This window comes from Nuphar pumila, chromosome 6, assembly GCF_984573655.1.
Source record: "Nuphar pumila chromosome 6, dmNupPumi1.hap1.1, whole genome shotgun sequence".
Lineage (NCBI taxonomy): Eukaryota > Viridiplantae > Streptophyta > Magnoliopsida > Nymphaeales > Nymphaeaceae > Nuphar > Nuphar pumila.
This window is the reverse complement of record NC_143254.1, coordinates 117,238,261-117,255,327: the sequence shown is the minus strand read 5'-3', so window position 1 is coordinate 117,255,327 and position 17,067 is coordinate 117,238,261. Positions and strand designations below refer to the sequence as shown.

At 37.0% G+C, this 17,067-nt stretch overlaps 1 protein-coding gene across 1 annotated transcript; it reads right to left on the bottom strand.

The window, feature by feature from the left end:
• Nucleotides 1-801: 801 nt before the first annotated feature.
• On the bottom strand, nucleotides 802-16,462 carry LOC149835862 (bifunctional bis(5'-adenosyl)-triphosphatase/adenylylsulfatase FHIT-like). The gene is made up of 5 exons (XM_090010701.1): nucleotides 16,304-16,462; nucleotides 14,239-14,344; nucleotides 10,131-10,195; nucleotides 1,170-1,268; nucleotides 802-1,063 (listed from the first exon to the last, which is right to left on the bottom strand). The coding sequence occupies exons 1-5, from the start codon at nucleotides 16,439-16,441 to the stop codon at nucleotides 950-952; spliced, it is 522 nt and encodes a 173-aa protein (XP_089866827.1). The 5' UTR covers nucleotides 16,442-16,462; the 3' UTR covers nucleotides 802-949.
• Between the last annotated feature and the right edge of the window lie 605 nt (nucleotides 16,463-17,067).

Sequence of the window (17,067 nt, the reverse complement as noted above, 5' to 3'; positions counted from 1 at the left end):
TAATGCATGTTCTACTAATACATGCTGAAAAACCACCAGCTAGACAAGTGTCCAGCTTTACTTTCAAAGTTAAATGCTTGCAACAATAATATTGAAATTTCAAAGATGCACAATTACGCTCTACTATAGCCCGTTTGCATAGACAGGCCACAACACTTATTTCAATAAAAGGTTGAGATATATGTGTTATTCAAACTTTTAATTACATATTTGAAAGTCAAAATTTGTATATATTTTTAATATTAAAAGATTGCAAAGTATTGGTTGTAATTGAGAAATTTCAAAATTTAATGTAACTACGTTACTTTTTTTTTCTTGTTTTGGATTCTATCTCAAACTATGTTGCACTTCAATACTTACTATAATGTTTTATCAAAAGCTAACTTTATAATAGTTTTATAGTTGTCATCAATGTAATCATATATTTTATAAAACACACACACACACACACACACACACACACACACATATATATATATATATATATATATATATATATATATATATATATATATATATATATCACTTCCCGTTTCACATGAATTTTGAAGTCTCATTTCCCGTTTCTCGTTTCCATTTCCCTTCTTGGCAACCTTGGTCCCAACCAGTGAGTGGATCTACCAATGTAGAATAAAGAATGGGGGGCGCAGGGTTTAGAGAGGATGATCTGTTTGCAATGATCCAACAAAGATTTAGATGATTCTTTACGTCATTGCTTTCATTGAGTTAAGAACCCAAATAATGATGAAATGCATTCTGCTCCATGATATGAAAACAAGAAAAACAGACAAATGCTTTATCTTTATAACAAGGAAAACATCTTTTCAATCTTATGCTTATGTGTTGGTGCAAGCTTATACCACTTTAAAGCAACCTAACAAAGTATTCTTAATCCCACTGAGCTGAGTACTTACAAACAAGTGCTCATGCTCATATACAAGGAAATGGATTATTGATTATTGGAGAAGAGCTTCCTCAGTTCTTCTGCCTCCTCAGCCATTTCATCCATTGTGCGGTTCCTCCGTTTTTTATCTAAGTTGAAACCGTCTTCCTTTTCTTCAATCTGAAGAATACTCCAAAATCACTTTTGTAACAGTTTTGTGGCTAACACTTGTGATGATGAAAGAAATAACTTAATGAATGCCAAACTGCATGAATACCAAACTTACTGCATAGTATATGTCATCGTTCTTGTCAAAATCACCTGACCTTCTGGGGAGGATATGGACATGAACATGCGGAACAGTTTGACCTGCTTCTGGACCATCCTGCACAATCATGTTAGAATATTTGACAGTCTCATGGACACCTAGTGTAACTACCCATTCAATAACCATCACACAGCATGTGTTACAGAGATATTATTTGCTAAATGTGACAGTAAGAACTTGAAAATTACATAAAAAAATTACTGTGATATTCAAAAGAAAAAGGGAAAAGAAAAGAAATGATGTTAGATGCTAAAAGACTCTTTTCTGGATTCCTGCAAAACAAAGTGAAACCATTGCATCTGATTTCCAGATCTCTAATTTAATGAACTTCAGTGCCTCGAGCTGGTAAGAATTACTCTTATCCTTGATCAAACAGAAACTGAAATGATCCACTCTTACCAATACGCCTTGTGATAAATTATCACTTATTTCCAATGAAAAATGACAAAACTATGATGATGTTAAAGCATGTAAAGGAAGTGATCTGTGTACTTCCCCAAGCTTGCATGCGGTTGGGAGGCTTATGCAAGATAACTGAATCCTACAACAAAGACTGAAACAATGAAAACCCCAAAGAATGAATTCTCTCAATTACTAAAATTATTCAGCAATTTTTTTTTATAAAATATATGAAGCTCTATTCACCAAAAAGAAAATGTTGCTGCTGATAGTTGCATTGCTAGGATGGGTGCAAGCAGGTGAAGAGTGCATATGAAGGTAAAAGTCATGAGACTCCTACCAGCCAGTGGTTCCATCCCTAGTGGTCACAGATTAAGTGTGTGGCCACTAACCAAGATCAATGACCACTAATCCTGTGTCAGTCCATGACCACACACGTAACCTTGTGGCCATGGATTACGTGTGTGGCCATTTTCAAACTTAGCTAGTCTGTTAGAGAGGAATTGGTCCAAATGAAAATTCAAGTCTATGAAAAGAGTCAAAAGGATGTTTTAGAAGAGTTGTCAGTCCTGTGCGTTATCTAACTTTTTATGCAAGTAAATGGAGCCATTATTCAAGCTGTTAATGGTGTTTCTCACAATCAAAACCAAGAAGACAAGCTAATTTGGACTAAAGCAGTCACATTCTCCACAGCATCAGCTTGGGATTCTGTTAGACGCCAAGTGGACAAATGGAAATTCAGCAATATAACATGGTGCAAGGAACATAGTCCTAGAACAGCTATCACCTTTAAATTTGCTATCGATAAGGTGATGCTCACTTAAGATCGGTTGAAGAAGTGGGGCATTCAAAAGGCAAATGGATGTATTTTCTGCTTGGAGGAAGAATCAATAGACCATTTATTTTTCAAATACCAGGCGGCCAGGAACGTTGTAAAAAAAGTTGGTAGACTGTTTGATCTTTTCAAGATCCCCGTTTCCAATTTAGAGGAGCTAGCAGAGTGGTGGATAAGGAGGAGATTTGACTGCCAAAAGGTCAAGAAGGCTTGGAATATATCTTTGCAGCTTATTGTTAGAAGTCTATGGGAATGTAGGAATAACATGATGTTCAGAGAGGAGAAAGAGTGATGATGGTCATGCAAGGGTCTCAAAGTAAAATCTTCTCCTATGTCACAGGGACTCGGCCAACTAGGTGTCGCACCCGCATCAAAAAGACGCGATGCGGGTGCACATGCGGGTGCGGCACCCGGTGCGGCACCCGGTGCGGTCAACCTGACCCTAGGTGCGGTCAATGCACCCAGGGTCATTTATGTCCAACTTTTGGACTTTCTATATATATAATTTTTTATATTTTTGACACACCCCCGCAACCAAGTTTTTTTAAAGTGCCGCACCCCCACACTCGCACCCGCATCCATGTGACATAGATCTTCTCTAACGGGATATATGCGAATAGATGGAAACCCCTTCCAAGAAGTTGGCTTAAAATTTCAATTTATGCAATGTCCAAAGGAAGATGGCAAATTGGGTTCATTATCTGGAACCATATAGGTTATGTCACATAGACTCGCCAAATAGGTCATTGCACCCACGTCAATGCGGCACGGGTGCGGCACGGTTATCATGCAAAATTTTACTTTTGCAAGTCAATTGACCTTTTGAAAAAAAAAATTAGAAAACTCGCCTTCGTTTTAAAAAATATGAGAAAAGTTGAGAAATTGGGACACGCCTGTTGGTACGAGGTTCAACCGTTCTTGACGCCTTAACCAGGGGTAATCGAACCAAAGATTGAACAATATGCCTTGTTTTATTCAAATGCCTAAGAGATTATTCTAAATCCTAGGATGCAGAAGGATCAAACACATATATGACATAATTTTGGAAAAGAGTTTATTGAAAACATGATGCACGTCTGGAATTGTTCAAGAAATACTTTTTAAAGAAATATTTTGAAAATGAATTTCTAAAAGGATCAAATGGTTGGTCGTGTGGCCTTGTGGGCCCATGCATGATGCAACCTAATCTAAATGATGCATGAATGCACTTTATTAAAAAGGAAATTTGAGAAAAATCATTGATAAATCCCCATGTTTTGAAAAATTCTTTTGATGAAAAAGGGGTTTTTGTGCCTTATAGAATTCAGATGAAATAAATTCGCTACATATTTATGACTATGGCCACAAATATGTTTTAAATATACTTCATTAAATCCTAAGGGGAAGGTTTTGGAAAATATTTTGAATGTATGTAATGATTTTGAAAATAACCTAAGTGTTTAGGCTTTTGTAACTTAAAGAAGATTAATAACACTTGAATTTCATTCATATTCTGACTATGGCCACAAATACGAATTCCACTAAGTTTATTAATTTCTTAGAAGAAGGTGCACGTGCTATTTGTGTTTCACCATTGTGAAATTTAAAATATATATATGCATGACAAACCATAGCAATTAATAATAAAAAAAATAAACTATATGCTTACGCAATTCTACACTATGCAGAAAAGTAAATTTTCACTATTTTTGGTATTTGATTACAATTTACATTGAATAATTAAATAATAAAAAAAAGGAAAAATAACATCTTGAACTTTCCTGCAAAATCAACAAACATGTTAGTAGAAAAATGTAGGCTTTTGGGGATTTATCCAACAATATCTGAAAATTAAGGGATATTATCCTGAAATAAGTCTTTCCCATGCATTCATAAAATAAAAATCCTCAAATAAACTAAATGAAGATGCATGATTTAATAAACTATAAAACTAAACTGATTATAAAATAAAAAATTCAGAATTAAAGGTAAAAAGACCAAAATACCCCTGAAGATTTGGAATAATTGCAAAAATAGTGTTAAAAATCAGGGTTTTAGAAAAGGGTTTTGAAATATGCCTAATCCGAAAGCCAAACGAGTTCGAATCGACATCAAATCGGATGGAGAGCTCCTGACATGATCAAAAAATTAATCTGACTTTGAAACTATATAAACTATTTAGGAAAACGATGAAATAATCAAGAAAGATCAGATTTGCCCGCATTTCTGCAGAAAACCGATTTTTGAAAAACAACAAAATAAAATACCAAATAACCTCTAAAAATTCTGAAATTTGATATGAACACTGTTAACAACCCTAAAGACAGCATGCAATCGAAAAATAAATTTAATGAATATGCTGAAAAAATATATTAAATTAAAAAGTGAAAACAGGCTGCATAATAGGGTATTTTGTACCTGTCACGGTTTCAAGTTAGAACAAAATAGCAAACAAAAATGAAAATTTATAAGATTTTTCAAGGATAAACTAGATACAACAACAAAGAAAACCCTTTTTACGGATCGGAAAAACCATCTCCGGTTAGGGAGATATGACTCTGACAAGATGATCCTGATTCTGGACAACGACTGACGATGCAAGAAAAGTAGGTTCTGGTTTCGAGCTAAAACAAAATAGTAAACAGTCATAAAAATCACTACAATCACCTGAAAGAAACTAGACATGCAGACAAAGAAGTCACTTTTTACGGATCTGAAAAACGATCTCCGGTTAGGGAGATATGATTCCAGCAAGATGATTTTGATTATGAACAATGCCTGACGATTACAGAGAAACAAGTTCTGATTTCGGGTTAAAATAAAAAGGTAAACGACCATAAAAAATCACCAAATTTAACCAGAATAAACTAGACATGCAGACGAAGAAGCTACTTTTTACAAATCTGAGAAATCATCTCCGGTTAGGAAGATATGATTCCGGCAAGTTGACCCAGATTCTGCACAGCATTTTGATGGTGCAGAAAAAAGGTTTTGGTTCTTGATTTTAAAAACAGATCAAAAGATCTTGAAAAATCATGAAATTTTGCCAGATTCACGGAAGCACATGGATATATCTCTCATAAAAAAATTCAGCTCGAAACGACGAAAATAAGCACATAAAATAATGATGCTAATGCAAGGCCAGAATCAAGATTTAAACATGACTGTTAAACAAGATTTAAAACCTAATCTAACATGCATAAAGAAAAGAATAGATGAATGTTCTTGATTCTGTATGGATGCAAACAGTAATGCTAACCTAAATCTATGATGCTTATGAGTAAACTAAAAAAAAAAATGAGAACTGCATGGGATTCATTTGTTGTAGCCGATTGAGAGAGATTCGGCCTATGAGAGGTCAAATCTCTTTTTCATAGTGGTTGTTGAAAGAAAAAATGCAGCAAGTAATAATAAAAAAGAGAAAATAACTAAAAGGAGAGGGAAAGAAGTTACCTGCTCTGGTTCTTCTTTGCTGCAACCTAAACGAAGAAAAGAAAGAAGAGAAAATGAAGAAAGAAGGAGGCGCAGCACTTGGGGAAGAAGAAGGAAGGAGAAGAAAAGAAAAGAGAAGGAGAGAGGACCTCTTGGCATGGGATGGACGTCCCCCCTTGGGTTGTATTTATAGGGAATATTGGAATATGATAAGGATTCTAGGGGGTTTAATCAATTAGCTTAATTAGCAAACAATTAGCTAAATTAGGGAAAATCACCCCCCCCCCCCTTGGAAGAGTCCACATTGAAATATATTTTTTGACTTTTCTTTTTCCAACCTAATTAAAACTCTAAACAAAGAATCCAAATGTGGCGCCACCTAAGTGGGGTCCACATTTGATTTTAAAGCAATTAAAATAAAGATTTTTAAAAGGTTAAAAACAAAAGAATAAAACTAAAAGATAAAAAGCGAGAAACAAAGTCCTAAATCAACTAAACTTATAAAATAACAAGAATTAGAAAGACAAATGAAAGAAATGACCAAGAAGTGATGCCACCTAGGTGGGTCCCATCTAATGTGAACTGGATTGAATCTAAGATCCACTTTGAAGTTTGAGCCTAATAAAAAATCCAAATCAAAATCCAGTCTGGATCCAGATCTGACGCATTGTTTATCTGAAAAAGGCATTTCAAAATATCAAATGTAAAACACGGGTTTAGATTAAAATGAAAGATCAATTTTGAAGCCAGGTTTTGAAATTAGATAAGAAGAGAGTTTTAAATTCGGATATGGATCCAAAGTTTCAAATAACAAATGGATCTGGATCTCAGAAAATGAGCATGATCCATGTTTAAAATGATGGACAAATCCTAGATCAAAGATAAGACAATTAAAATGGATCCTGGATAGTAAAAGGGATAAGTTGGATCCTAGATTGGAAATAAAATGAAAATGGATCCTGGATATTAAATGAGAATTGAAGAGTGGATCCTGAATAGTAAATGATTGGTGGATGGATCCTGGATATCTGATGAAATAATCCAGGTTCAAAAAATAAATTGGACTCTGGATATAGATAACAAAGCAGATTGGATAAGAAGATCCAGGTCTAGGATAGAGAATGGATATTGAACATCAAGTCCAGTATTGGATCTAATGTACGAATTGAAACATGAGTTGGATCTCGGATGTAGATATAATCTCAGAAAAAGAATTGATCTGAGTCCTTATTAGAATTTGGTTGAACTATCCCTCTGAATGGAAATGAGCAACATTATGAACGATTTTGCCCTGTAGGGTGAAGAGTGACACTTGGAAAGTGAGGTTTGAACTTACTTGAACTGGGTTCTAAGGTTTCTGAACTCAGGTGAACTAAAACGACACTGTCTCAACTAGACTCTCGGACCAGATGATTGAAAATAGATACAATTCTACATGAAATGATAAGACATTCACTATAGAGTGAAGTGAGTAACAAGAATGTACTGGGTTTGAGCTGAAATGACAATCAATTGTACTAAGCTGAACTAAATCTGGAGCCAAATCCTAGCTAGGTTGACTGGGATTAACTCAATTCTAGCTGAAATGAGCTAAAATGGGCTCCAACAATGTGGGAAACAAATCTGAACTAAAACTAGACCACTTGAACTCCTGATGAGCTCAAGTTAAACACAGAAGAATAAGATTTACTGAGATTGACTGACTCTAAGACAATTGGACAGAATTCGAGCTAGCAATGAGCTCATTTCACATAAAATGAACCAAATTTAGCTAAAATGAGCAGTGTTTACTCATCGTGAGCTCAGAGGAGCTAGAAATGATTGATATTCTAACTCTTCTAAGCTTAAAATGAGCTTAACTGGGTCTAACTGACAAGGATCTAAGGTTACCTAAGGGTAAAATGATAATTTTACTGGTAAAATAGGGTGAAATGACACCTACACTGGAATGGACCTAGGGGTTAGACTCCTACACTGTGTAACAAGGGTTGACATCTGTGAAGGGGGGTGTCCAGAAGTGAATCTGGAAAATTTGAGGTGTTTACAGGCACCCAGTACGGTCAATAAACCCTGGATGTGGTCAACCTGCACCCAAGGTTATCTTTGTCCAAACTGGACTCGGTCACGAGACGGTCTCGAACTCAACCCGAGCTTGGACCGATCTTTGCTTGAACCTGACTCGTGTCGGGTACCAAGCCTGACTCGACACAACGGACTGAGTTGAGCCAAAGCTCAGCAGGTACAGAGAGAAAGAAAGAGACTTTCCCTCTCTCCCCCCTAAATCGGGAAGAAAGAGAAAGAGAGTCTTCCCCCTCTCTCCCCTCAATTGAGAAGACCGAGAAAGAGAGAGGGGAAGAATGAAAGAGAAGGGAAGAGAGAGAGAGAGAGAGAGGACCTCCTCCGTCGCGCTCCACCGTGCTTTGCTGCCACCGAGCGAGAAAGGAGGAAGAGAGAGAGAAAGGGGAAAGGGGAAGAGGGAGAGAGAGGGAGGGGAAAGGGCCCCGGGGATTCAGAAGGGCCGGGAAGGGGTTCGACAGGGCAGGGCACAACAGGTCGAGCCTTTATATATATATATATATATATATATATATATATATATATATATATATATATATATATATATATATATACCCTCCCGCACCCCCGCACCTGAGTTTTTTTAAAGTGCCGCATCGCCGTACCAGCACATGCATCCGCACCCGCACCTATGTGACATAGCAATATAGGGAAGTATGCCAAAGCAAGTATTTTAGTTAGACCTGCTAGAGAGGGAGATTTGGAAATTAAATGGTGGGGAGAGATCATAAATTGTATTCCGGACAATCAAAGGGTTATAACTGAAGCATCCAGGAAGGCAGATATTCAGGCTATCAATTCAGCTTTAGAAGGAAGAAATCAAAGATGATCTATAGATAAGGAGATTATTGAAAAACTATGGAAATTTGAGAGAGTTGTGTATATGGAGTCATGGTTCAAATATCTACATGACTCAGAATTTAGCTAGGCTTGGAAGACTGGGTGATGACAGAATTTGGAAAGACGTCTCCTGAATGGTTCCCTCATCAGGAAGAATTGTGATGGTTGTATCTTAAGTTTCATCTGTGGTATTTTTTTTATTGTACTGGTTGGGATCTGCCTAACCCTAGCTTGATTATCCAAAAGAAAATTTGAATATTTTCTCTGAGTATAGAAATGTCTCAATCATTTTTAACCTTCCCAAAGGAAAGTGCCTGTATAAGGTGCAGAACAAGTCTTAGTTGATCATGTTGATTTCATGAAGCAAAAAGCAGCTATATCAGGAACAAAGCTTGCTAAGGACAGACCAGCATGTGGATTATGCTAAAAACATTGTTATCAAGAAACTGTTGAAACATTCAACAGGTCACCTAAAAGGTGCCTTGGTTTTCCAATCACCTAAAAGGTGCCATTAGACCTAGATCACCAACTAGGGAGCAACAACCAACCAAAGCGGAGTCACAAAAGAGGGGGCCCATGCCAGCCACACAAAGAATAAGACCAGTACCTTCTCGCATACACAAGCATTAACATGCCTTACCATAAGTATTTGTGGCCAGGTTTGCTGCTCGAAACACTATAAATAGGGCCTACTCCTCTCTTTTCAATCCACCAATCGATCAATCACCAAGTAGTCCTCAAAGAGTCTCCCTTCACCAACTATACACGATCTATAACATAATGTGACCCACAAGGAACCAAAATAAAACCTCGCAAGTTCACATGGCTAGAGGAATCCACCCATAATATGTATCATAATGTTATTGGTATCAACAACTTCTCAAAGGCAATTTCTAAGGAGAATCTGAAAGCAACTTTATTTTTTGTTGGGAGAATCTTGGTAGATCTTGGCAACTTTGAGGGAAGGAAATTCTCTAGAGGAAAAAAGATTATTGATATTTTTTTTTTACATAGAAGTAGCATTTCAAATTAAAAAATAAGAAAAGCAACCAATTTCATGCAAAGAAAAAAAAATCACATTGTGATGTGTTAAGTATTGCTAACATTTTCTAACAAGCATGATATAATAATTTTAATGTGATTTATAAAATACACAGCACACACGTGTTCAAACAACAGAAAATCAAACCTTATGGCCTTAGAAGGCTCACTGAAAGTTTCACAATGTAATTTAAGAAGTGTTAAAAAAAATAGAAACCATTTCACAAACAATTATCCTTTTGGAGATACAAAAAGAGAAAAGAGGAGATGAGTCTTGAAATACTGCATGCAGTTTAAAAAATATCAAGAAGTATTACCTGAAGTGCAAATGTGAGAGAAGAAGCACCAAAACGGCTCTCTACTTTGGAACCAATATGCCTTGCTGCAAGCCAAAGGTCAGCAGTTTCTTCAGCAGTCAGATCCACAAACCGCTTTGCCAACCGCTTTGGACTCACCAAAACATGTATTTAATGTCAAGGAGAGAAAAAACTTGGAGGGCACAAAATAATGGTATCCAAAACTAAATGCGAAGGGGTAATAAGATAGTCATTCGTACATAATATAAAAGTGAACTGTATCATGCTTGATCACTAATGCTGTCCATCCTGAATGACCTACAGAAGGACGATTCCAATATAGGTGGCAAATCACACTCCTTGTATCAGGTCATGCATCTCAGGATGGATGATGCACAACAGACCAAGCATGAGAACACTGTATTCTATCAGCCATAGCATCAATGCTCAAAATATGATACAAACTACAAACAAACTTAAGAAGTGCATGCAGAAATTAGAAACAACAGCACACATGTATACAAATAAAGTGGTCATAAACAACAATATGATAGATGATCTCAACATACATTAACCAGAGCCACCTCACTTAAAGTGAAATGTTGATTATCTGTTCACATGTTTGAGCATTTTATATTAACAAACATGAGGATATGACCTGCAAAAAAAACCCAAATGTACCTTATCAATAAACATAATGCATTCTATTTGACAAAAAACAAAGAATTAAGTCATGCATGCTTTAATCTTATCAAAGAACTAACTCCGCCTGTGTATAACTGTTTAGTTATACACTGCCGGTCCCAAGCCCGGATAAAGGAGGAGGGTTGCGGTAGGCCTGTGACAGCCAGCATAAAAACTTTGTCATACCTTATGAAAATGAACCAATATGAGAATTTCGTTGGGGCGTTCCCTACTGAGTGACGCGCTGTACTCTCTAGGCCCGGAGGCAGTGATAAATGGGCAAGGGTTGCTAGGTCGTCGCCCAGAAGCGACGCGTCACACCGGCGCCCGAGTGTGGTGTCAAATAGGCAAGGGTTCCCTCACTTGGTTGGACGGGTGGGGGTAAAGAAGTTAGTCCAAGACCATAAAATTAGGTTAGCCACTTGGAACATAGGGTCTTTAACTGGTAAGTCGGTAGAGTTAGTAGATGTTATGTGTAGGAGAAAGATTGATATTTTATGTCTTCAAGAGACCAAATGGGTAGGTGAGAAAGCAAAAGTGATAGAACCTTGGGGATATAAGATTTGGTATACAGGAATAAATAGGAATAGGAATGGAGTAGGGATTGTTATGAGTCGTCAGTTTATAGATAATGTAGTTGAGGTCCGTAGGAAGGGTGATAGAATTTTACTTATTAAATTAGTATTAGGTACGGATATTATTAATATTATTAGTGTTTATGCACCTCAAGTAGGTTTAGATGATTCCATTAAGCATCAATTTTGGGAAGATTTAGATGGAGTAGTACAAGGGATCTCTTATGGAGAAAAGCTTTTCATCGGCGGTGACCTTAATGGACATGTAGGCATTAGTAGAGATGGATTTGAGAGTATTCATGGAGGCTATGGTATAGGAGAAAGAAATGAAAGTGGAGAAAAGATTTTAGATTTTTGTTTGTCCTATGATATGATCTTAGCAAACACTTGGTTTAGGAAGAGGGAGTCTCACCTAGTAACATTTAAAAGTGGGGTTAATATGAGTCTGATAGATTTTTTCCTACTTAGAAAGAGAGATAGGGGTTGTTGCATCGATTGTAAGGTTATACCGGGAGAAAGTGTAACTACACAACATAGAGTTTTAATTTTAGATCTTAGAATTAGACAATGCCGCAAAAGGGATAGACATAGGATAGATCCTAGAATTAAGTGGTGGGCACTGAAAGGAGCTAAACAAGGAATGTTTGTAGAGCAGGTAGTTAAGGAAGTTGATTGGTGTCTCGAGGAGGATTCAGAATCAATGTGGAATAAGATAGCGGGTGGCATGAGAAAAGTGGCTAAGGAGGTATTGGGTGAGTCTAAAGGCGGTGCACCACTAGGTAAGGATACATCATGGTGGAACGAGGATGTCAAATTAGCTATTAAGGTTAAAAGAGAGTGTTATAGAAATCTAAGTAAGAGTCGTGATAATGAGAATTTGGAGAAGTATATGTTAGCAAAGAAGGAAGCTAAAAAAGTTGTTCGAAACGCGAGGGCTAAGGTATATAAGGAGGTTTATGACAAGTTGGATACCAAAGAAGGCGAGAAGGATATTTATAGGCTTGCAAAGATGAGAGATAGGAAATCGAAGGATTTGGGTATGGTTAGATGTATCAAAGATGAAACGCAAAGGGTTTTAGTCAAAGATGAGGAGATTAAGGAGAGATGGAAAGATTATTTTGATAAGCTATTTAATGATAGTCATGCTCAAGATCTTGGAGACTTCTCCATTCCTTTTCATGAGATAAATCGTGACTTCATGCGCAAGATTCAAAAGAAAGAAATTGCAGAGGCTTTGAAGAAAATGAAATCAAGAAGGACAGTTGGCCCAGATGGTATACCTATCGAGGCTTGGAAATGCTTGGGAGAGAAATGTTTAGAATGGTTGACAAATCTTTTTAACTTGATTTGGCGAACAAATAAGATGCCTAATGAGTGGAGGAAGAGTACTTTGGTGCCTTTATATAAGAATAAGGGTGATATACAAGATTGCACAAACTATCGTGGTATAAAACTCATGAGTCATACTATGAAACTTTGGGAGAGGGTGATTGAGTCTAGGTTGAGGAAGGTTGTCATGATATCGGAGAATCAATTTGGTTTTATGCCTGGAAGATCAACTATGGAAGCTATACATCTTCTTAGACAACTTATTGAAAGATATAGAGAGAGGAACAAAGATTTGCATATGGTTTTTATTGATTTAGAGAAGGCATACGATAGAGTACCTAGGGACATTCTCTGGTGGACAATGATGAAGAAAGGTGTTTCTCTCAAGTACATTAGTATAATTAAAGATATGTATGAAGGAGTAGTAACCAATGTCCGCACTTGTGGAGGAGTGACAACCAATTTTCCGATAACGGTTGGGTTACATCAAGGATCTGCTTTAAGCCCTTTCCTATTTGCGATAGTGATGGATGAGCTTACGAGATCAATTCAAGAAAATGTACCGTGGTGTATGTTGTTTGCTGATGATATTGTTTTGATTGATGAGTCTAGAGCTGGGGTTAATGCTAAGTTAGAATTATGGAGACAGACATTGGAAGCTAGAGGTTTTAAGTTGAGTAAGAGTAAGACTGAATATATGGAATGTCGGTTTAGTAAGCAACGAAGTAGTGATGGGAGTGTAGTGAAGCTTGGTGAGCAAGTAATACCGGTGAATGATTATTTCAAATATTTGGGATCCATCATTCAAAAGTATGGAGAAATTGATGGAGATGTAAATCATAGGATAAAGGTTGGGTGGATGAAATGGAAAAGTGCAACTGGAGTGCTGTGCGATCGTAGAATGCCATTGCGGTTGAAGGAAAAGTTTTATAAGACGACTATTAGACCCGCTTTACTATATGGTACGGAATGTTGGGCTGCCAAGAGACATCATATTCAAAAAATGAGTGTAGCTGAGATGCGAATGCTTAGATGGATGTGTGGAAATACAATAAAAGATAAGATTCGGAACGAGGAGATACGTAAGAAGGTAGGTGTTGCACCCATTGAAAATAAGATGCGAGAGAATCGTTTACGGTGGTTTGGACATATTCGGCGAAGGCCTAATGATGCTCCAGTTAGAAGGTTGGAGAAATGGGAAAATATATTAGTTAAAAGAGGTCGGGGTAGGCCTAGGAAGACTTGGATGGAGATGATAGGAAAGGATATGAATGCTTTGAACCTCACCGAAGACATGGCATTGGATAGAAATGATTGGAGGAAAAGGATTCATGTGGAAGACCCAAAATGAATTTCTTTTTTGGTTCATATCGCTGACCCCAATTGTTTTGGGATGAAGGCGTAGTTGTTGTTGTTGTTGTTGTATGCTTTAATCTTATCCCTTCAGAGAGCAGATGGGACTGAATAAGCAAAAGGCAAAACAAAAACAAAAGGCTATAACAAAGCTGGCATCAGATTCCACATGAAATAAGACATCTCACCATGTACAACCGGCCTGATGTTGACTAATGCAAAAGACAGTTTTGTGGTAAAGAACACTTGACGCCTATCAATTATGTTTACTCCAAATTTGTACACCTCTGGCTCCTGTCCTACATGAGAGGCACACTTCAGCAAACATATGCTGCAAGAACTACTATAAAAAACTGATGATCAAATGAAGGACATGACATCAGTATTATTCTTTAATTACACTATAAAGCCTCAAGAAGAAACAAATGACAACCACATCCTGAAAACAATAAATATATAAAATAGTACGAGTTGTACTTGGAGAATCATGGTAAAGTTCCTCTTCTACACAAATCTAGATAATTCAGAAGACTGAAATGAATTGATAGACTTGACATTTGCCAACTAACTATTGTGTATGTGTGCATCTTGCTTGCACCCGTGCATGTGTGCTTGTGTAGGTATGAATGCATTTATGAATTTACAATTATTTTTCATGAGATTTCAAGTAGCCCAACTGTTACACTTGTAACAAAAATACATTGGCTACATCTCACCTATAAGAATGTTTACATGCTGGGTGGGTCAGGTTGGGTGCCTAATGCATATTAAGCCTAACCAGAAACCTGCCCCAAATCTGAATATGTTATAAAAATTTTAAGCCAAATCTAACCCATTTGTTACTTGGAATTGTATTTTCACATTGATAATCCTAGCTTCATTTCAGCACCCTTCGAAAAGCTCCTGTTTTGTACCACATTTCCATATCATTATCTATGTGACATGAGGTGTCAAACAAAAAGTGAGTTTTTTTTTTCATAGATAAATAAAGATAAAAATATGAAATGATAATGAAAGTTCGCTGTATCTTTGAACGTTTGAAGGTAGAAAACCCCAAAATATATATGATTTCCAAAATTCTACAAATATAAATTAAACCTTTGGAAAAAAACACTGTAACAAAATGTAATCATCTTGAAAAAGCGTAAGCCTCAACAATAGAGGCATAAATTGAGATGCAACCTCTTGGAGGTGAACCATATGCTCACTGATTCATGGGAGGCATAGGCCTCTCATAGATGGTTAGGCATGTGCCTCTTTCTTTAAACACTCTTTATGCACCAAAACAGCTTGAGGTTTCCAGTCAAGACCATGGGTTTGTGAGGATTACTGTACAAGACAGTTATAATCGATTAATTTGAAGAGATCTGCCTTCTACTTTGAGTAACTTTGCAGTTTTTCACATAATATCATTTCATGCACCAGTAATATGCATGAAACAGAATTTCCATAATCTGCATTATATCCTATCATGTTTTCCACATCATTTACTTAACTCGTGATTATAAGTTGCACATTTTGGCTCAGCGATAAGAGTATGAACATGTCCAATGGTTATTCTTAAGCTTGCTTCATATGGTATTGTTGGGAGTATTCCATCCAATTCTACTTTGCTATGATGATATAGGATTTGGAAAAGCGACTTATAACCAATAGTGCCAAATGATATCCTACTAATCAAATAGGTTTGTAACCAACACAATTTCAGATGAATGATTCATTGGAACATTCATTCCAAACAGCAGCACATAGTGCCTTTTAGAAAGTGCCTTCTTTCATACAACCATGCCATGTCATGGTATTGTATTTCAACCTAAGGTAACGAAGATGATTGAGGAGACTCGTCTGGATCATAGTATAAGTAAAACTCAGATCTTAAATGGTCGTAAAAACTCCAACCCATATATTTTGTTCAGATTCAAGGGATGCGTCTAAAAAAATTACGTGTAGATTAGGCAACAATCCGCTCTAGGGTTTGATTATATCCCAAGCTGTGATTAGGGGATGTAACTTTGCGATTCAAGGTAATAAATAGCCATTGAAAAGAGTGATGAAGATCTGATTTGAGTTCAAATCTATGAAGAACTATAGCATAGTGCACTATGATTTCTGCAATTTTTCCCCCGCTCTATCCTTCCCACAAGAAGAGAATGGAAATGGGCAGCATCGATTTCACCTCTAGTGAATCAGAATTAAGAAACCAAATACAGAGAAAGAGGAATATAAATGGATAGAGAGAGAGAGAGAGCCTGCCTGCTGGGAGTGCGACATGGAGACGGTGCGGCAGAGGCATCTAGTGAGGGGTCTGCCTCTTACGCGGAAGGCCAGCAGCCCAACAATGAGCGACTGCCCGCTTCTGGAGAGCAGTGAGGCCGGCGGACCGCCTACCATCCGTCTCCCCGCTCAACCCTCCCTCCAAATCATTCTCTGTGTTCTTAATCTCTCTTCCAGCTTACCTCACAAAGATACGCGGGCACGAAGATACGGGATGTGGGTTAGACTCGCAAGTTTGATTTTTTTTTAAAATAAGACGTGAGGACGTGAAAATTTTTAAATTTTGTATCATTATTTTTTATATTTTAATATTTATAAAAGTACTAAAAATATTAAAGTAATTACTGTACGAATCTGTGTCCAAACCATCGTGTCCATGTGTGTCCACTGGTGTCACCAAGGCCACGAGCCAAAACTGGCGTGTCCCTGTAACATAGGTTTCAGCCTTTCTCATGTTCTCATATATGTCATCATGGCTAAAGCTTGGGCACTGCAAGTGTATCGCATATGGATCGGATATCCGATTCTATCAAAGGTAATTCGGGTGGATATGATCCAAAAGATTGTGTCCGTTTTATAGATGGATCTGATAGAAATAAATAAGGTTAGGTTCAGTATGATTAGAAACATACAAATAAATAGGTTTGGGATCGAATTTGGCTCAACCTATTTTATCTATTTCACATGAAAAACAAAATATACTTGAATTGTTTTGATTTGCAAATCCGGTATCAAATGGGGAG

Excerpts from the sequence above, each read along its gene's own strand:
- LOC149835862 (XM_090010701.1), bottom strand. The coding sequence starts at position 16,441 with ATGGTAGGCGGTCCGCCGGCCTCACTGCTCTCCAGAAGCGGGCAGTCG. Across the intron at positions 14,345-16,303 it reads CCATGTCGCACTCCCAGCAG|GAGCCAGAGGTGTACAAATT; the intron begins GCAGGCTCTCTC and ends CATGTAGGACAG. Across the intron at positions 10,196-14,238 it reads CATCAGGCCGGTTGTACATG|CAAGGCATATTGGTTCCAAA; the intron begins GTGAGATGTCTT and ends TTTGGCTTGCAG.